The 21,175-nt window shown below is 46.9% G+C and overlaps 4 protein-coding genes across 4 annotated transcripts in view; 3 read left to right on the top strand and 1 right to left on the bottom strand.

The window, feature by feature from the left end:
- The window catches only part of rpl15 (ribosomal protein L15), a 249,507-nt gene that overhangs the window by 170,696 nt on the left and 57,636 nt on the right, over positions 1-21,175 (top strand). The gene's annotated exons all lie outside the window — the stretch shown is intronic.
- On the top strand, positions 52-11,437 carry maneal (mannosidase endo-alpha like; the record flags this gene model as incomplete). The annotated part of the gene is given in 6 exon segments (XM_080516256.1): positions 52-568; positions 1,448-1,557; positions 9,196-9,272; positions 10,796-11,006; positions 11,008-11,083; positions 11,086-11,437. Coding segments are annotated over 6 exon segments (1,338 nt in total). The 3' UTR covers positions 11,433-11,437.
- Positions 14,198-20,553, bottom strand: sf3a3 (splicing factor 3a, subunit 3). The gene is made up of 18 exons (XM_080515637.1): positions 20,381-20,553; positions 19,111-19,240; positions 18,978-19,025; positions 17,846-17,898; positions 17,645-17,750; positions 17,464-17,536; positions 16,476-16,567; positions 16,308-16,390; positions 16,082-16,220; positions 15,924-15,992; positions 15,773-15,840; positions 15,430-15,537; positions 15,266-15,335; positions 15,015-15,179; positions 14,830-14,940; positions 14,661-14,751; positions 14,509-14,564; positions 14,198-14,433 (listed from the first exon to the last, which is right to left on the bottom strand). The coding sequence occupies exons 2-18, from the start codon at positions 19,204-19,206 to the stop codon at positions 14,356-14,358; spliced, it is 1,506 nt and encodes a 501-aa protein (XP_080371763.1). The 5' UTR covers positions 19,207-19,240; positions 20,381-20,553; the 3' UTR covers positions 14,198-14,355.
- ube2e1 (ubiquitin-conjugating enzyme E2E 1) overlaps positions 20,088-21,175 on the top strand; it is a 45,686-nt gene continuing 44,598 nt past the window's right edge. The window contains exon 1 of the mRNA XM_080515638.1: positions 20,088-20,269. The gene's annotated coding sequence lies outside the window, so the exon portion shown is untranslated. The remainder of the gene's footprint in view (positions 20,270-21,175) is intronic.

Below are 21,175 nucleotides of genomic sequence, written 5' to 3' on the forward strand. Positions count from 1 at the left end.
CCTCCTCCTCCTCCTCCAGCCTCCTCGCGCTCAGCACCGCGGACAGCGGCCATGACGCGCCTGCGCCGTAGAGCCCTGGTGGCGCTCTTCCTCTTCACGCTCTTCATCTTCGGCACCATGATGGGTCTGCGGACCCTCAAGCCCAGCGACGGCTTCTCGGACCTGGCCCCCGGCATGGACTTCCCCGGGGAGCGATGGGAGCGGCGGCGGCCGCCTGACGCCGCGTCCCCTGGCCAGTTTCCCCCGGGGGGCGGGGCCGGGGCCGGGGGGGGCGGGGACACCAAGGTGGTGTTCACCCGGTCCGACCGGGACTACAGCATCTTCTACGACGTGCACATCTTCTACTACCTGTGGTACGGTTCCCCCGCCGTGGACGGCAAGTACCTCCACTGGGACCACGTGCTGGTGCCGCACTGGGACCCCAAGATCGCGGCCAGCCACGCGCAGGGCCGCCACGCCCCCCCCGAGGACCTGGCGTCCAGCTTCTACCCCGAACTGGGACCCTACAGCTCCAGAGACCCCGCGGTGCTGGAGGCCCACATGGCCCAGATAGAGGCGGCTGCTGCCGGTAACTACTGCTGAGACCCCCCCTCCCCCCCGGGGGGGGGGGGCACATGGTGCAGGTCTGGATCTGTATGGTCCAGGTCCGGGTCCAGTGGCTGTGACGAACACAAGTTAACTTAAATTATTTAACATGTAAACAGACTAAACAAGTTCATTATGTTACATTAATTAGCACAAAATCACATTTAGCCGAAAACATGAAGACCACAAAGCCTTTAATCTGTATACTTTCACTATAAATACCAAAACTACATGCTTGGTTACATTTATGAAATTTTAGACATGTAAAAATGTAAACGTGGTTTATTTTGGTTACAGTTCTGTTGTACTTGAAAAAAATAGGTCATATTTTATAATAATTTTTTTGTGTGTGATAAGTTTCCTAAAATACATCAGTTAATTTCTATTATTAGGTTATATAAACATTTAGGTTTTAATTAGTAGTTTTTTAATCCTTTTTTTTAAATCATTATTATTGAAATATTAGAGGAGGAAGATGCTCTATAATCTGATGTTAGAGGAGGAAGGTGCTCTATAATCTGGTGTTAGAGGAGGAAGATGCTCTATAATCTGGTGTTAGAGGAGGAAGATGCTCTATAAACTGATGTTCGAGGAGGAAGATGCTCTATAATCTGATGTTAGAGGAGGAAGATGCTCTATAAACTGATGTTAGAGGAGGAAGATGCTCTATAATCTGATGTTAGAGGAGGAAGATGCTCTATAAACTGACATTAGAAGGGAAAGAGACTTAGTAATCTGAATGTTTACACCTCTTAAGAGAAACAGATTCGTCCTGAAGTGAAGCAGTGTAGTCATTTAGTTATGGATTCAACAGAAACCAGGTTTATTAACCCCCCCCCTCCCCCGTCCTGTGGGTCTGCAGGGGTCCTGGTCTTGTCCTGGTACCCTCCCGGGGTGGCGGACGACCACGGGGAGCCCACCGAGGACCTGGTTCCTGCAGTCATGGACGCGGCGCACAGGCACAGCATCAAGGTAACTGGTGAGACAACCGGTATGTTCTTTACCCTTTCTGATGATTTACTGGATGAATGAATGAATGAATGAATCTCGGAAAGCAACAAAAACATGACGTCTGAATCCAAACATCTTCTGTTCTTCATTTGCCAGAAGGTTTTTTTTTTTTACTTGCATTTATTCAGAACAAGTCGATAAATAGATTCAATAAGATTCTGTCATGGAGTTAATCTGAAATTACATCAGTTAGTGAGGAAGATGCTCTATAATCTGATGTTAGTGTAGGAAGATGCTCTATAATCTGATGTTAGTGGATGAAGATGCTCTATAATCTGATGTTAGAGGAGGAAGAAGCTCTATAATCTGATGTTAGATGAGGAGGATGCTCTATAATCTGATGTCAGAGGAGGAAGATGCTCTATAATCTGGATGTTAGAGGAGGGAGATGCTCTATAATCTGATGTTAGAGGAGGAAGATGTTCTATAATCTGGATGTTAGAGGAGGAAGATGCTCTATGATCTGGATGTCTCTTGAGAGAAACAGGTTTGTCCTGAAGTGAACAGAAGTTTAGTGAAACAACAAATGGCAATAAAACAACTCTAGCTAAAGTTAACAGTTAAGTCAGTGGATAATAAATAGGCAGCGGCGCCGTGGCTGTGATTACATTTGTAACTTGTAATCAGTTACTAAGGAGTTGTTGACTCCTGATTTATCAGACCATCGACAGCGTCGGTTCAGTTCCAGTGCTGAACATCTGGACGGCAGCTTCGTCGACAGATCGGTCGTGTTGCGTGATGTTTGGTAGCAGGAGTGCGGCGGAGGCGGTGTTTCACATCCACCGGTCTCCATGGTAACCGGAAGTTTAACAGATGTTTAAAAATAGAGTTTATCAGGACGCGGATGGTTTTACAGTCCGTTTGAGTCGAAGTGTGGCAGAAAACACAAGAGCACAGAAGCTCTACGCTCTGACTCTGTCTTGTATTTTAGTTTTAATTTGTTTTTCATTTCACTCAATTTGTGTTTCTACTGTCATGAAGCTGCACTTTGTCTTCGGTCCTCTGGACCGTCTCCAGACCGTCTCCAGTCTGTGTCATCAAGCAGCGGATTTAGACGGTTTCATGTTCTCCTCTTTCACTGAGTAATAGAATCAACTGGGATCTGTGACAAAGCGTCTAAAGCCTCGTTTCTACTGTGTCGTATGTACTGGTATGGCACGGTATGGCGCAGTACGACACTGTGCGGTACGGTACAGTATGATACGGTACAGTACAGTATCGTATGGTACAGTACAGTACGATACGGTACGGTACAGTGCGATACGGTGCAGTATGGTACAGTACGATACGGTGCGGTATGGTACAGTATGGTGCGATATGGTACAGTACGGTATGGCACAGTACAGTATGATACGGTAGCGGTACAGTACGGCACGGTACAATACAGTATGGCATGGTACGATACGGTACAGTGTGATACGGTAAGGCACGATACAGTACGATATGGTGCAGTATGGTACAGTACGGTATGGTGCGGTATAGTACAGGACAGTATGGCACAGTAAAGTATGATATGGTAATGATACAGCACGGTATGGTACAGTATGTCACGGTACATCATATGACACGGTACAGTACGGTATTGTATGGCGCGGTACAATGTGGCACAGTACGGTACATCACGGCACAGTACAGTACAGCACTCTACGGTACGGCATGGCAAAGTGTACCGAGGGCCAACGCTGTTGTGTGGTTCCACGCCAGAGAGTATGGTTTTTAACGCCGGCAGGGTGGTGAAGGCCGCGTAGCGAGGTATGGAAGGCCATTGCGTGACAGTAAACACGGGACCGGCGTGGAAAACATTTGTGGTTGTACTGGTTAACGGTTGCGTACGTCACTCTCCGTACTACCTACAACTTTTGCCAGCGCAAACACAAGAAAACCCCGTAGGCTAGCATCGCGGCACACACCGTGTCGAGGAAACAAGGCTCTTGGCACTCGGTATAGCGGCTAGCGGGGTTAGCGTCAAAGCATCTGCCGCTCATGGATTCCACAGTTTTATAGTAACGCTGGAGACGCGGAGCATCGGCAGCGCCACCTGCTGGGAGGTTTATTTTACTGCCGCAGACTGAAACTCCGCCTCCTTTCAGTACAAAGCCACGGTCATTTCCTCCGGCTCTTTGTGTTTTTCAAAGCTTTAAAGCCGATTTAGCACAACCGTGGGTGTTTTATTCCAAACCCTTCACCTTTGCTGTGTTCAAGTCCATTAAAAAAAGAACAAAACAAAAACATGGAAACCTCGCGTGAGCCTTTTTCGGCGCCGCTATCGGAGCCGACAGCCGCTCGAGAGGAATACGGTGCTGAGAGTCGCCGGAGACGGACTGTGGATTCAGCATTAGCAGGACGGGGGAGCTTTACCCCCCCCAGTCTGCGTTCATACTCCTTATATGGAGGTATTAGCCTTAGAACTGGGTCTGTGTGTGTGTGTGTGTGTGTGTGTGTGTGTGTGTGTGTGTGTGTGTGTGTGTGTGTGTGTGTGTGTGTGTGTGTGTGTGTGTGTGTGTGTGTCAGACTTACACAACAGTGTGCACATCACACCGCTGACCCTGAGGGCTAATGCTTCAGTGTTTCACCGCACCAGAGCCACCGTGACAAAAATACAGGCTGAAGTCTGCGTGTGTGTGTGTGTGTGTGTGTGTGTGTGTGTGTGTGTGTGTGTGTGTGTGTGTGTGTGTGTGTGTGTGTGTGTGTGTGTGTGTGTGTGTGTGTGTGTGTGTGTGTGTGTGTGTGTGTGTGTGTGTGTGTGTGTGTGTGTGTGTGTGTCAGTTCCGATATGGTTCTATAACAGTGAAGTCAGCTGGATGCAGTCAGAGGAAGCGGGATGAAGCCGGTCACATATTCCAGATAACGGGACACATGCTGATCAATAATGGCCGCCGGCGCTCCGTCCCCGCTAATGAAACATAGATTGACCTGGTTCGCGCCAATAAAACGGCACAGTTGCTCACGAGCGCTAAAGAAGCGAGAGCTAAAAAGGGAGCTGAAGTGAACAGTAACTGGAACAGAGTCACTTTTTTTAATGGGGGGAAAAAAACAAAAACCCACGTAAATAATCAGCAAACTTCTCATTTCTAGAAGGTTTTTAGTGCCTGGATGTTTTAGATCTGCCGTGTTGAACAAGTTACGGAACTATTTGCGTCTGATTTCGTGAGAATCACGGCGAACCGGAGTCCAAAACACCCGGAAGCTTCTCGCTCACGCAACAAAGGAAAGACGAGGCTTTCTGATCAACGTCAACCAGATGTTGTTTCCGTCAGTAAACGTCGACTGATGTTCTTCACTGTCAGCGGCCATTTTGGTTTAAGACCAGAGCAGGAACTGAAAGCAGCTCGTTCCAAAGATTTGACTTGGTTTTTTTTATTTCCATGTCGTTACATCTGCAAGACTAAAAGCTCATTCATCTTCCCAGAAGAACAAGAGGAAAGTTGAGGCTGTGACGTCGGGAGAAAACTCACAGGCCACGCCCACTCGGATCAGGCCACGCCCTCTCAGAGCAGGCACACTTCTGTAAAGTGTTCTCGCTTCAAATATTCTCAGAAATTCCGGAGCCGCCATGTTGGCCCGGTTTTTACCTGACTGATGCGTTCAGGGGCATCACGTAAACCCTGCTACATGCTACATGCTAACGAGCTTCGGGGCTTCACGGGTACACATGATTAAAATGGCCGATACAGTCATTAGGCGAGCCACGGTGCTTGAGTGCAGAGAGACGCCACGCTCTGCCGCCACCCACTTGTGGCAGAATGCGGAAGTTAAAACCAGCGAAATCTGAAATTATTCTTTTTAAAATAACCGTTTCGGCGCTTCCCTCATACAAGTCACGATAAGTGGCATATAGAAGTCAGTCTAACCGAATTCATAGGTCGTCCGTTGAAAAAGTAACCTGTAGAGTAATACCAGAGATGCACCAGGTCGCCACGTGACGCCGCTCCTTCCAAAATAAAAGCATACGATGTGAATCTGGATGTTTTTCACGGAACCAACCAAAGGATTTTAGAACAAATAAGGAAGCAGCAACAAAACAGCCGAAACAAAACACCGACATGCAGATGATGATGATGATAAACAGCGGCAGGATCTCCACCAAGGCTATAAAAAAAAAAGAAGCTACCGTGTTGCCATGACAACAGTTGGCGGAGACCTTGCAGCCTCTGCGGAGAGATGAAGTGGGCGTCAAAGAGCCGTGTGCGCCAGCGTCTGTCGGCGCTTTGGAAAAAAAACAACCTTGACGTACATCGATTTCCTCTTTGTCGTACCGTCTAACCCGGCTGACCAGGGCCCGTTGGGTTGTTTGTTTATTTACATCTTATTATTTCAAGTTTGCAAAAAAAAAAGAGAGAAACAGAGAAAAAAAGCATACAAATGCAAATTCAATTCAACTTTATTCATATAAGCAGAGAAAAACCAAACAAATAACACAATATTTTAAAGGTCACACTGAAACTGATATTGACTTTTGTGTCTTTTTTTTTTTTAAGTGACTAAAATGTGTTTTGTTGCTGCTGAATTCCATTAGTTATCTGCCTGTTTCTTGAAGACGAAGGTATAATGATCCTTTCTACTGCAAATAATACAATCCCAATGGGAAATACCTCATGAAGGATAATTATTTATCTGAATCATCTCAAAGTCAAAGACAAAAAGCTATTTAAAAGAGTTTAAAGTACAACAAAACTATTACATGAAAAGCATAAGTAGGAAATCTCGACTGCAATATACATAATTTAATTGAATTAATAACAACTAGTGCAGGTAATAATGTTTCTAGGATTTGTTAGGCTGCATTTTTCACACTTTTTTTCACACCCCCCCAAACAAAACATGATAAAAGTGTAAACACGTTCAAAGAGTTGCTGGTGCATTCATGCAGCCAAGAACTGGGAAAGTTAAGTTAATTCCCATTTCCCAACTGGTAACAGGAACCAGGCAACAAGACGGACACACAGAAAAATCACAATAATAAACAACGGTGTCATCAACATATAAACAAACATGCACGTGCAATGATGCACATATAGTTAATATTGTCACGTCTATATGTGGACAGTTTTTTTTTTCTTTTAGTTCACCGACGACGTGTAAAGCAGGAAATACGACTTCTAAAGTGGATCCAGTTCATCATGACTCGGATGTGGAAAATGTCCCAATCCCCACTGGTAGAGATCCATTAGAATCCCATCAGACCGGGAGGTTTCTCAAAGCTTCCCAATGTGTTTTATCCTCCCCTTTTTGCATTTTAACGAAGAAAATAAAAAGAGGACGATCTGGATCTTTAACTGCAGTGGTGAGAATTTGGGTTCAGAGTTGGGTTTTCTCTGTCAAAAGTACCTTGAGATGACTCTTGTTAGTGTTGAACTTGGATGGTACGTCTGCAGAATGTCCCTCGATCCACCGTCTCGCTAAAAAAAAGCAACCACGACGTCCCAACGCTCCTGAACCCCGGGTCAATGTCAAACATCCCAGATGAGGTGAATGTGAGCAGGAGAGAGAGAGCGAGAGAGAGAGAGAGGCGTCCCGTCTCTCGCTCTGATGCTCCACTTTTCAGTTGCGGGGAAACGGGCGGCTCTCGGAGTTTCCGATCGGGCGTCAGACGTTGGGTTTCCTGTTACCCTGACCAGATGAGATAACCCGCCGGTCGCTATTCTGGGAAACGACTTTTAAAATGATCTGATCAATGATCTTTGATCAGAGACAAAAGAATCGTCGGGTTTCCACGTGTTTTTTTTTTTGTCTTTCGTGCTACTTTTAAATAAAGGAACAGGACAAAAATGACACCTGGACCCTAAAAAAAGATATGCATTTATGGTCTCAAATAATAAGGGACACGTCTGGGTTTAGTCCAGGAAGGAGAGCGTTTAGCACACTTTAGCAGAGCGTTTAGCACACTTTCTCTCAAACCACACAAACCGTTCATTATTATAAAGCGTCTGAGCAAAAGTGTGCTAAATCAGTTTGTCTGGCTCTGCTTCCTGGGCTTAGCCCAGGCTTAGCCCAGGAAGCAGTGTTTAGCACACTGATTTAGCACACTGATTTAGCTCTGTGTGCTAACGTTTGAGAGAGCACACTGATTTAGCACACACAAGTTACTTTACCGAATACTTGTTTTTAAAGGTAACTCAGTTAAACTACAAGTAACTTTTGGATTACTTTCAGCAGCTGCCGACAACACCCCCCCCCCCCCCCCCCCCCATCGTCTGAACATAAACATATCAACAGGTTTGACCAAAAACGCTGCTGACCCCTGCCTCCTGCTGAGACAGATGTGACCTTTGACCTTCATACTGACCCATGCTTTTATTATCACATTTCAACTATTACTGGTATTTATTTGATGTAGTTGTAGTCTGTTGTTGCATTATTTATGTATTTATTTATTTATTTGCACTATCTTCTCTATGCAACATTTTAATTGCCCCCTCCCCCGGGGGAAATCCTCTTTCATTGATTGATTGATTGATTGATTGATTAAAGGAGTTTGGGGCTTCGCTAACTCCTTAATATCCATTTTGAAAGTGTTAACTATCATTTTTAATTAAAAAAAGACTTTAATTTTGTTCTGGGCTTTTATTTTGAAAGCCCACTAACCACTTAATAGGTTTCACGAAGACTTTTATTTTGAGAGCCAGCAGAACTCGAGCATGGTGAACCCCTAAATATGAGTTTCGAAGGTTTTAATAAACAAGGACTTTTATTTTGAAAGAGTTTGGGGCTTTTATTGAAAGCTATCAGAGCCCTACCCTAGCTAACTCAAAATCCATTTCGAAAGGATTAATAAACAAGAACTTTTATTTTGAAAGACTTTGCAGCTTTGATTTTGAAAGTCAGCCGACCACTTAATACCCATTTTGAATATATTAAATGCCATTTTTAATTAGAAAAAAAACCCCTTTGTTTTGAATAAGTCTGGGTTTTTATTTTGAAAGCCTGAGCCGAGCGAACCCTTAAATATCCGTCTGGAAGTTTTTGATTTGTCACTTTTACAAATTAAGACTTTCATTTTGCTTTTATTTTGAAATCCAGCCCCCCCCCCCAAGACAAGATAACCCTAAATATCGAACTTAGATGTTTTTTTGAATGGTTATTTTTAACAAACAAGGACTTGCATTGCTTTAGATTCAGACGCCAAGCAGCTGATAAATAAGACTTTAGATCAGTGCTTCTCAAATGGTGGGGCGAGCCCCCCTGGGGGGGCGTGGTGGGGTGTCAGGGGGGGCGTGAGGCAGGCACGACTTTCAGTATTAGTGTCTTTATTCATGCTTGAACGATAAAAAAAGGGCCTCCAGCTCATTTTATTAATTTATTTTGATAATCAGGCGATTGTATGCAGAATGCTGGTGCCAGCAAATCATACAGTGGTTTATACAGATAAATAAATAAATATTATCAGGTTCTCAATGGTAGTACAATTCGGGGGGGGGGGGCCTGAAAATTTTTTTGTCCTCTAGGTGGGGGCATGACAGAAAATAATTGAGAACCACTGCTTTAGATGAACTCTCTGCTTCTCGCCGCCACCCGCCGACTCCTCCCACTCCTCGTTCTCTGCATCGCCGCTCTTCTTGCTCGGCCTGACCGTCGTCTGCTGCTTGTGTCTCTGCCCAGGTGGCCTTTCACCTCCAGCCGTACCCGGGCCGGACGGACCAGAGCGTCCATGACAACATCAGATACATCATCGACAGGTAAGCCCACTGGCCGCTCCTCGCCGCGGTCTGCTTCCTTCATTTCGCCGTCTGCTGCCGACGAGGTGAAACGTGACGCCCGACAAGAGGAGACGAGGAAACGAGGCTGTTAAATAAAGATTCTTTAATGGAGAGAGAGAGAAAGACCTTCTTTTATCTCCCTGGTCTCCGGGATCGGATCGACCGCATCTGAGACACATGAGCCTCATCAGATTGTGTTTCATGTCCTGGAATGAGATATGAAAAGGAAAGACGATACAAACAGGTAAATGAACAGCCTCTAGGATGATGCGAGGTTTGGGATTCTTTTTTTTTTTTTTTTTTTAAAGGAGAAAAGAAAAAAAGACCAGGCTTTGGAGTTAAATTGGATTCTGGGACGACGGCGCTCTGAAACGGCCCGCTGTGCCGCCATCTGGGTGGAACGGACCGTAGAGCGAGAGAGTCGGATGAAGGTTTAAATAAATAAAGAGAAGACTGACGCGGAGCAGCGACCGTATCGTGTGGTCGCCTCGCCGGCCCGGAGGAGGAGTCCGGACGTCTGCAGGAGAGTCGGCGGCCTCAAGACTTCAGTCTCATGCTTCGTTACGTTGTTGTTGGTGAAACCAGACTGAACTCCGGCAGGTGGACTCAGTCATTGTTGCAGACGCTCAGATTACTGGATTTTACAGGGAAACGTGTTTCAGAACTCAATAAACAATGATGTTTCACAATAGTCGAGTATAAATCATATTCAAGACTTGGAGGATCTGTTTACGCGACAAACGTTTCAAGTCAAAACATCGTACTCGCGTTTTAGCGTCGGAAAAGTTTCACTTTAAACACAATGTTACGTTTCCACGGAAACAGTGGGAACGCTGAAGGCGATGCAGTGAGCCTGCCAGGCCAGGAGCTGGCGCTGTTTGTTTTTGTAATAAAAACCACACACACATTCGCACAGAGAACAGTCGGCTGTGAACGATGCAACTAAAGTTTTCCGTTTTCACGTGAAGACGTTGTCGAGTGAGCGCATCTTCGACAGCTGCTGCCCACCGAAGCTGACGTGCCACCATGGCAGCCATCTTGGATGGGTCTCCGCATCAGTTGTTGTCCGATGCGGAGACCCATCCAAGATGGCTGCAAATCGGAGCAGACATAGATGCAAACACTAGATGCCTGTTGACACGACGTGCCCACAGCGCCGCCATCTTGGAACGGTCTCCCGCTCGTGCTAAACATAGATTCTAGGCTAGTAAATCCACAAAAACATTGTTGGACATCATGCACTAGCAAGCGAGCTACGAATGCTTTAGTGGATTTTCTAGTCTGGAATCTATATGTTTAGCACAAGCGGGAGACCTCCCCAAGATGGCGCTGTGGCCACGTCATAGGCAGCGCCATTAGGCATCTAGTGTTTAATATCTATGGGAGCAGACGCTCCACCACAGCAGCCATCTTGGATGGGTCTCTGCATCAGTCTTAAGTATTAATCTGGATTATATTATAAATAAATGTAATAAATTGTCTTTTGTCTGGTTTTCACTCAGGTATGGGAAGCACGGCGCCTTCTACAGATTCAGGTCAAGCACCGGGCGCGTGCTCCCTCTGTTTTATGTCTACGACTCCTACCTGACGCCACCTGAGTCGTGGGCGGAGCTCCTGACCGTCAAAGGCTCCCACACCGTCAGGGGCACTCCCTACGACGGGGTCTTCGTGGCCCTGATCGTCGAGGAGCGCCACAAACACGACATACTGGCCGGCTGGCTTCGACGGCATCTACACCTACTTCGCGTCCAACGGCTTCTCCTTCGGCTCCTCCCACCAGAACTGGAAGGCATCAAGGCGTTCTGCGACTCCAGCAACCTGCTGTTCGTCCCCAGCGTGGGCCCCGGGTACGTGGACACGGCGGTGCGGCCGTGGAACAACCACAACACCAGGAACCGCGTCAACGGACGCTACTACGAGACGTCCCTGCAGGCGGCGCTGTCCGTCCGGCCGGAGATCGTCACCGTCACGTCCTTCAACCAGTGGCACGAGGGCACGCAGATCGAGAAGGCGGTGCCCAAGAAGACGGTGACCCGGCTGTACCTGGACTACCAGCCCAACCGGCCGGAGCACTACCTGGAGATCAGCCGGCAGTGGGCCGAGAACTTCAACAAGGAGAAGGACAAGTGGCTGATGTGATCGGACGGTTTGCTCCTGCACCTTTACGTTCCCAGGCCTCCACCCTCAACTCTTTTAGTCACCACTAACGGTTCTTTCTCTACAGGTTGATAGCCTCACCTATACGTTGACGCGACAGTCACATGACAGTCGGTCCATTCTTTTCCGTGCAGCAGCTCTGTTCCCGTAAAAAAAAAACACCACCACATTTAAACTCTTATTTACACTGACTCTAAACTTTTGGTTTGTTTTGATTTTCCATACTTTCCTACGATGAAGACTGTTCTTTCCTTGTATTTCCTTGATGACCAATTAAAATGTGTGTTTGTTTTAACATTGTCCGATCAGTATTTGGGGTCCAGTTAAAGATTCCAGTGAGAAACAGGAAGTGAAGAGATTCTGAGCCGTTCTTAGAATTTGAGCTGTCGCCGATAAACATTTCTGATGATTCTTATTCTGAAATCTTGAAAAGCCCAAAAGATGGATCAGCCAAAACATTAAAACCACTGACATGAGGAAATAAGTACCAGAGACGATGGATGATTCCTAAAGTAGTGTACTCAACTGTTACCATTTTCGTAACCCCTCCGTTGAGGTAGCTAGCACATCGCTACGGTTCCATAAGGTGGAGCAACAACGCAGCTGCTGTCTGCTGATTGGTCCGTGACGATCGTCACTCTAGACCATTGTTTTTCTACCTTTTTGAGCCAAGGCACACTTTTTTGTTTGGAAGATCTGGAGGCACACCACCACCCGAAAATGCTCAAATGTGAAACTCTGTAGCCTATATTAACAATATAAAGTCATTCTCATCAAAGTTTTATCAACAGGAATCAAATAAATATAGAAAAAAAGTATTTCCCAATTTCTTTTTTTCTTTTTACTCACTCAGTGTGAACCCTGGACCTGATGGATGAAGAGCTGAGATCCTGGTTCACGTTCTTCCTTTTCAAAAACTTCTCCATCACTGTCACTGACACAGTACTTTGATACAAGATGGGAGCAGGTGGTGGAGATGAACCAGACTGACTCTGTTAAGTTTCGATTTAACCGGCAAATTTATGTGCTGCCATCTAGTGGCGAAGAGTATTTATACATGATTACTCTGCAACACACTGCTCTCACAGCTGACAGCGGCTGTAAGAGCAAATGATTTTTAGAAAAAATTTGAAATTGGATAATTTCCCACGGCACACCTGACTATATCTCGCGGAAACTCCAGTGTGCCGCGGCACAGTGGTTGAAAAACACTGCTCTAGACAAGCAGCAATATTTAAATATCTCCTCCTGTTTTCATGTTCTGACGAGGTGCAGACGCTCCTTTCAGTAACAGAAGAGCTTCAGCAGGAGCTGGACGCTGCTGTTTATTTGCGTTCACAACTTCACTTATATTTTAACTAAACTCTCCCCAGACTCCGGCGGTGTCGACAAGATGGCACTTTTCTTTGTTAGACTGAAGCTTTAAAGAAAGAAAAAAAATAGCTTCGCATTAAATTGTCTCTGTTTTACCCTCGTCAAGCAGCTTCTTTTCCTCCAGTCCGACTCCGTCGACGTGGATCTGCGAGGTAAGAAGAGGCTGGTCTGGCCTCTATCCTGGAACCAACTCTCTCCTCTGGGCCCTGAAGCTCCGCCTCCACCGTCAAGCTCCGCCTCCACCTTCAAACTCTTTCAAACCCAGCAGCCACCATCTTTGTGTGCAAATCTAACTTTCCTTTCTTTCCCAGTCTTTCTTCAGGAGGTAACTGGACGCAACAGCACCACCTCCTGGACAGTATTACTTATGACTCCACACTGTTCTCTATATTGTCATGAAACATTTTTAGGAATCTAGATTTACAGGTCAGACAAGCTGATGAATGTTTATTTGGGGTTTTTTTGATAACTGCTGGTAGTAAAGCAAATACAAGGCATTTGTTGCTTCCTGGATATATAGATAAATCAATACATCTGAATGTATTTCTCAAAATTAAATGTTTCTATTAGGTTTCTGTATAATTTTAACTCATATTGCCGCCATTAAATATCTAGAGTAAGTATAATTTCAAAATCCTGACTGGCCTATCCAGTATATTGGTTTCAGTTGGAACTTTTAAATAGCGAACAAGTCTGTGTTTCTTCCACTTTATTATTTGCCAACAATCATTTCTTCTTTTAATGTAGATTTGCACATTTTTTTAATTTTTTTTAGGTCAGCTCTTCGAGCTGATGTTGTGCACAAAGCTCTTCAGTTCCAATATCCAGCTTTTTCTTCTTTTCCCTCCTCCTCCTCCCTGAGGCTTTCCTTTCCTTTGTCCTCAGTTTGAGTGGTTTCATAAAAAAAAAAAAAAAAGCAACAGTGCCCTCCCGTGGCTTGACCGACTAACTACACTGTTGTCAGTTATTTACTGCTCCAGTAGGGGATGAGGTGTCACGTGACACGTTAGGACGATAGACTCAGTTTTAAAAACAGCAAAAAGTGCAAGGAGCTCTCAGGCTCAGCAGCAAGTCTTATAAAGGTACTGGACATGTAAACAAAAAGCTTTCTGACGGTTTGTAAAGTAAATACATCAAGAGATCAACTAAATTGTGCCATCTCTCACACATTTTCACTTTTTTCCCCTATAAATATTATCCACAACCTTATTTCAAGTTATTAAACCGTTAAAAACACAAAATACTCGACAGTATCTTCGACTACTTCTTCTAGAAACTCCTACCATAAATGTAAACAGTGAATATGAAGTGATACAGGAAGTGAACGACCAGGTTTTGAACTGAAATCTCAGAAACTGCAGCAGACGACATGGTGACAAAAAGCACTGGGTTTATTAGAACCGTGAGCAGGTTACAAAGTGAAGAAAGGGAAACACCAGAAGGGGCGGTACTTCAAACTTTACTAGTTAGAAAAGGAAAAGATAAAAAAAAAAAAAAAAAAAGAAGGTTGTTGTTGAACGTTTGGGATTCTTCACAACAGGCCCTGCCTCTTCAGATCCTCGTAGGTCTTCTTGTTGACCACGTTGCCGCTGGAGTCCTCGTACTCCTCCTGAAAGCACAACGGGATGAATGAGTGGAGGTGTGGGAACAGGAAGTAGTTCTGGGGGGTGTTTAGTGTACGGACCTCTGTGTCCGGCTGCCATCGCTCCAAAGCCTTCTGGGACTTCAGCTTGGCCCACACTGAAAGTACAGCAGCGAGAACAAAACAAAACCCTCTTCAATCAACTCAAACCAGCGTCCAACTCGGGTGCCAGCGTTTTTTTTTTCTGGACTTACGGGAGACGGCGTCCTCGATCTGCGTGACGTTGGCGAAGTGAGCCGTGTTGGGGATCCCCAGACATCGCATGCCGTGGGCGTGTCTCCACTCCTAAAGGGGGGGGGCAGACAGGACATACGTCAGAGCCTCGTCCGGGGGGGGCGGAGTCTCCTTCCTAACCAAACGTACCGCGAAGTGTCTCTGGAAGGCCTTGGGCCCTCGGTAGGTGTAGTTCCCACAGATCTCACAGTTGTAGTTGATGTTGAGGCCGTGGAGTTTGTAGAGCCAGTAGGGGATCGGCTGCGGGGAGACAAACAGGTTGATGTGGTTGTTTTCGCTCCAGCCCGACCTGGGGGGGGGGGCTTCGTCCTCACCTTGCCGTCCCAGCCCAGCGGAAGGTTCTTGGGGTTGTAGATGATCTCGTTGTCTTCGTCCTCGCTCTCGCTCTCGCTCAGCTGCTCCTCCTCCTCCTCCTCGCGCTCCTCCCCCGTCCTCGCCTGCTTCCTCTGCACGTTCTCGTGTGTCAGCTGCCTCTGCTCCTGGAAACCACGGCCACGAAACGCCCGGACGGTGAGAGGAGAACACCCGGATTCCGGGTCGGGATGTTGGACAGAAGCCGACTCACCCCGAGGATCTCCACGTACTCGTAGACCTGAGCTTCCAGGAAGCCGATCTCCTTGTTCCGCTCCGTGTCTCTGCAAGTGACAACCTGAATGTTAGCGATGCTCCTCCTCTTCCTACACCGCGACACCCCTCCTCCTCCTCCTCCTCCCTCCCCCCCCCCTTTACTTTTTGGGCCCTTTGGCTTTGGGATTCTTGGCGAACAGCGACGGGTCGAGAGACTCCAGGGATTTACCCTTGGTGCTGAAGAGCCTCTGAGCTCGCTCCTCCAGGGTGCTGCACACACACACACACACACACACACACACATTAACACACCCACATACCTCAATGATGCACAGAAACTTATATATATATACGATTCCTGCCTCATGAGTTATTATCTGGGTGAGAAACCAGAGGGGAACATTGCCACCTGGTGGCCAAAAGGAGAAGCTCATCTCTGCTCAGAGCTCATTGTCTTTATTTTCACGCGAGGAATAAATGGAAAAGTAAAGTCAGGCGTCATTACCCGCCACACTTGAGCCCCAAGGCCATGAGAGCCGACTTCAGCCTGTCCAGACCCAGAGAGGCCAACTCCTGAAAGAGAGCAGAAGCGGACAATCAGAGGCGTCGAGCAGCAACGTTTCAAATCTGTTATGGAGAGTGTGTGGTGTTTTTACCTCCCAGGAGGAGAAGGCCGACAAGTCCAGATGAGCTCCGGCGTGCGTCAGCGCGCTGCTTGCCTCTTTCTACAAACCCAGAACCAGGAGAGCAGGTTAACGGAAACCGACCTGGACCGTCATCACGCCGGGTCCTCGGGGGGGGGGGGGGGACTCACCGGCCAGCCGGGAAACGTCCCGTTGTCCCACTTCTTCTCGAACTCAATCAGCACCTTCCCGTAGAGCTCGTTCTGGTCCAGCAGGGGCTTGACCCGGTCCGTGTAGTCCTGCAGGTACTCCAGAAGCATCTCCAGATACCTGCAGACCCCCCCGATCACACACCTGTTAGCCCCCCCCACACACACACACACACTCCCCTCCAGACTGGACGTCGGCAGGACCTACTTCCGGTACTCGGCGTTCTTGCGGTCCTTGGGGATGTCGAAGAGCTGGTCGAAGGACGACAGGTAGGTGATGTACTCCAGTTTCTAGACACAAACCAACAAAGACTGTTGAGGAACAATCGGTTCTGGAATGAATGAAACGAATGAACGGTCACGGAGGCTTTCAAACCTCGGCGCCTTTCAGGTTGATGTACTTCAGGTAGCAGTCGTGCAGGTCCAGGTATCGGCCGTAGCCCTCTTCGTCTGTGAACTCCACCATGTCTGTGGGAGACGGTCGTGTTTCACAAGAATCAGAAGCTACAACCTCACTGCAAAATGTGCAAGAGAGAGAGATTTGGCCGACGGCGAGGAGTTGGAAATCTACCAGGAGGGATGGAGCACGCTTGACGTTGCAGCGTCACAGCACTACCAAATGTTTCATCACAAAAAGTCAACAGGGTCCAAAGAAACGCATCGAGAGAAAGAAAAGACGACGCAAATTCACTGCCAAAGATTTAGGAAAAGTCAAGCGTCTGAGTGCAAGAAGCCCAACGTCCTGCATGTTCCAGAACCGTTCCTACCTGGAGAACACAGGACAACTGAAAACAACCGAAAGGAACCTAGAAGTACACAGAGCAAGCTAGAAGTACCCAAAAGTACATAGAAGAACTTAGAAATAGGGACACAAGAGAGGCACAAGAGCCTAAAAACGTGGCCGAGGTAAAGAAGGCTGAAATCCCAGCAACATTTAAGAAGACTCGACAAAGATATAGTCTAACATAATTAACTAATAAACAGATTTCCCAAAGGGTTTGTGGGCTGGCGACAGGAGGGCGACTCTACTGGAGCCACACAGCTGCACTGGGAGGTGGCGGAGCAGGAATCACTAGAGACCACCTTGAAATCAACTCCCAGAACTACTAACAGTTTTTAGAAAACACTTCCTTCAAGCAGTAGTTCAGAAAAAAAAAGTCAAACCCCTGCATCTTTCAAGAAGACTAACGATGTTGATGCACCACCAGACACAAGAAGTGTCACGGCCTCCTTCCTGATTCCACGCAAACCCTGTTGAGAACTTTGGACTCTTGTTAAACGGGGAATTCACCGCGAAGGAAAAGAGTCTGAGACGCTGTTTGGAGGTGAATTCCATGTAGTGCGTTACTGGATTATTCACTCACTCTGAGCCTCCTCACTGGGGTTATCTCTGGCCTTCATCAGCTCCTCAAACTCCACCGACATGGGGATGGAGATCTGCAGGAGAAGTGGGGGGGAGAGGAGGCTATGACTGACGGTCTCGTTCCTCCGGGGAAACGTTTGCAGGGGACACACGCGGGGGAGGGACACTCCGTGGTCTCGTACCTCGTTGGGGTGTTTCCTGTGGAACTCTTTGATCTGCTTCAGCCGGTTGTAAAACTCCGCAAACTCGTTGGGACCCGAGATGGCGGCCAGTTCGTCCCTCCTCATCCTGGTGAGACAAAACGTCCCCCGTGCTGAGGGGTTCTTCCAAAACAACGTGACATTCTGACGACAGACCAGCGGACCGAGGCTCGCCCCACTCACCCGTCTTTGTCTTCATACGAGTCTCGGAGGTTTGCGCTCACGTCCATGTATCTCTGGAAGACAAAAGCCAACATCAGTCGGTGTTTCCACCGGGACGCTCCCAACGCTCCGCCGGACTGAAAAGCTTCTGCACACGTCTCCTCTGTACTTCCTGAGATATGGACGTTTGTGGTTCTGATCACGACTGCAATGTTGAGGAACTGTTTAACAACTGAGGAACTTTCAGGAAACGGGCAAAAGACACGTCGCCGACTGCTTCTGGTCCTCCGGCCACATGTTGGACACCCAGCTTCAACGCAGGGACCAGAAATAATGGTCCAGGGATCAGAAATAATGAACTTTCGGATTAAAATTACACGTATCAAATTTGTTGAGCTGCTCTTTGTAGGACCGTTGAAATCCAACACTCTCAAACGATTCCTGAAAATTTTGAATCCTCAGCATTATGTTGGATAGAAATAGATTCTATTCATATGCCTTCGATTATTTTATTAGGCGATAATAGTCAGACCTGCTTTGCAGTGTTAATTAGCACAACTCAGTCAGTTTTAACTTGAATATTCACACAGACCCTACTAAAGTATAGCCACTAAACAAGCAAAGTTACACATCTACGAAGGGAATAAATGTTTCTGTAGATCTTTCAGTATTTTGCTGCAAATAATGTTCTATGTCAACAAGTAATTGTGAATCAGAGTGAAAATCAATTGTGGGGTTCCTCAAGGCTCCATCCTTGGGATCCTTTTATTTAACACTTAAATGGTCCCTCTGGCTCAGATCATGGAACTTTACAACACCCCCGTCATATTTACGCAGACGACACACGTTCCGTACATAAATAAAACTGATCCGTGGCAACTTTTTACAACTCAACCCAGACAACAATGTTTTTAGCTTCAAACAGAAAAGGTTAAAGGTCAGCCATCATCTCGCCTAATTTCTGATTCACAGAAACTCGCTTTATTTTCAGCAGTGTTTCTTACTCGCCACGATATAATGCAATTCCTTGAATTCTCAGTAAAATCACTGGTTTTGTCGAGTGTCTGTAAGCTGCTGGAGGGATTCATGAGCCCGAACAGGAGACCGCGTTCGCTCACGGCGATTAGCCGCCTTCAATAAAACTCTTACTTACATCCAGCATCGCTCTGGTTCGATGGTCCGAATTAATTTGTTCCCGCAGCTGAAACAGAAAAGAGTCCAATTATTAACACATGGTTGTAAATAGACCCGCTCCGGCTCAAGGCTAATGCTAATTAGCTTCGCACCGTGGACTTCTTGTGGAGCATTTCTTTAGTTTTAGCGTCCATCAGCCGCTCTTTCTCTTCGTGGTAGCGACGCTGCTGCTCTAAAATAGTCTCCATTGTGTACAGGAAATTCCCAAAAGCGGGTAAAAAGCTGATAGTTTGGCGGGGAGAGAAATGAAAGAAATAGGTTGATGTTCCGTTTGTTTTCAATGGCGCATGTCGGAAAAGAGTCCGCCTCTGTTAGGCGTCCTGAGGGAAACATGGAACCAACCAAAGAGTCCGGGGCGTTTGTTCCGCACTATTGGTAAACAATGTAATAATTAATCATATGTGCAACATTATCAAAAAACAAACAAACAAATATATAGATAGATAGATAGATAGATAGATAGATAGATAGATAGATAGATAGATAGATAGATAGATAGATAGATAGAGAGTACTTATGGTGATAATAATAATCCCTGCAGAATCACTGTCAAATTCATTAACAACCCAAATACAGCATTATGTGGGTCTCACCCTGAGCTGTGAATCTTTCATAAACAGGAAATTGTCTCTGAATTACTTTTGCATACTGCTCAGAGGGGATGGATTGGAAGATATATATATATATATATATATATGAATGTACAGTTGAAAGAATAACACACAAGTCATCATAAGAGAAGCAAAAGAGGGAAAAAGACGTGTGGTAACAACTCTGAAAAAGGTGGAAAAATGTGTCTGTGTGTTACTTTAATACATTCTTTTATAAAGAGAAATAATTTTCCCACGGTAATATTATTCCATTCTATTGTATTGTATCTATTCTATTGTATTGTATTGTATCTATTCTATTCTATTCTATTCTCTTCTCCCATACAGTATTTAGGATTGGTGTGGAAAAATAAGAGCGGACTACTGAGATAAAGCCTGCGTGCTTTTATTTGCAGTTCCTGTGTCGGATGTGCGTTGCCGCGTCGCGTCGCGCCGCGCGGAAACCGAGCGAAGCGGAACGGCGCGGCACGGTCAGCGTCTCCCCGCAGCAGCGAGCGGCAGCGCAGCACCGAGCGCAGCAGTCGCAGCGGAGGACGGGACGCGGCGGACGGAGCGACGCTGTACTGCGGATTTATCGGGACAAACGGTGGTTATCGGAAGGCGTCTCTCCTGCTGCGGCGCGGCCAGCCTGCTCACAACGGTAAGCGAACCCCCCCACCTCCCCGGTCCTCCGGGAAACTACCCCCCCCCCCCCACCCCTTCTTCCCCAAGCCGCGTCGCGAACAGAACCGGGGCTGGGTGCGCTCCCTACCCGGGGTGGAGGGTGGGAGGGGGCGGCGGCGGCGGTGGCGGAGCCGCAGCTTCTCCGCCGCGGCTGGCCGGGGAGGAAGAATGGAGAACGCGGGGAGGAAGAGGGGAGACTGCGGGGAGGAAGAGCGACCATCCAGCGGGTCTTTTGTTGCCGGATCCGAGGCGTCCGGACGCTGCGTGCCGCGTGTCGCAGCGGCTTTTTGTCCGCATGCAGAGGCTGAACTCCGGCCGGGGGGGGAGGAGGGAGGGAGGGAGGGACCGGGGCGGAGAGAGCCCGGGGCCCCCTGCTCCGGCAGCTCCACCGAACTCCATTCAGATAACAACCATTTTCCTGGAACTCCCGTTTAAAGTGTCTAAAATCCACATTGTGAGGACAGGGCCTGCCTCTCAGACCTCACTGAAGTGCTCAATGCGAACTAAAGACCAGGATTTCTCCCTAAATGTGCCTTTTTAAATTCCGATTATTGAACAATAACACAGTCAGTAGGTACAGATGTTTCCATCAACCTCATGTGGCAGAACTTGCACTCACATTCCCTCCAGATGTAACTCAATTTAAATAAGTATAAGGAAAACAGGCGTTTGTCTTCGTGTGCTGCTGCTCTTTTTTTGAAGATGCATTCAGTTTTCATCCTTTAAATTGTTTGAGAATTCTCTAGTTTAATGACAGGGTGGTAAAACTAAAGAAGTCGTCAAATATGCTGTCAACGAGGCAATGGTCGATATTTATTTGATCAGGAGAAGTGCAGAGCTTTACAGAATTGTGTTTTTTGTCCTCTGTTGGTGCAAAGCTTTC

This window comes from Blennius ocellaris (assembly GCF_963422515.1).
Source record: "Blennius ocellaris genome assembly, chromosome: 20".
Classification (NCBI taxonomy): domain Eukaryota; kingdom Metazoa; phylum Chordata; class Actinopteri; order Blenniiformes; family Blenniidae; genus Blennius; species Blennius ocellaris.

Coding starts and splice junctions, on each gene's coding strand:
- sf3a3 (XM_080515637.1), bottom strand. CDS start 19,206: ATGGAGACTATTTTAGAGCAGCAGCGTCGCTACCACGAAGAGAAAGAG. Junction 19,026..19,110: donor TGCTCCACAAGAAGTCCACG/GTGCGAAGCTAA, acceptor TTTCTGTTTCAG/CTGCGGGAACAAATTAATTC. Junction 16,391..16,475: donor TCAACCTGAAAGGCGCCGAG/GTTTGAAAGCCT, acceptor GTTTGTGTCTAG/AAACTGGAGTACATCACCTA.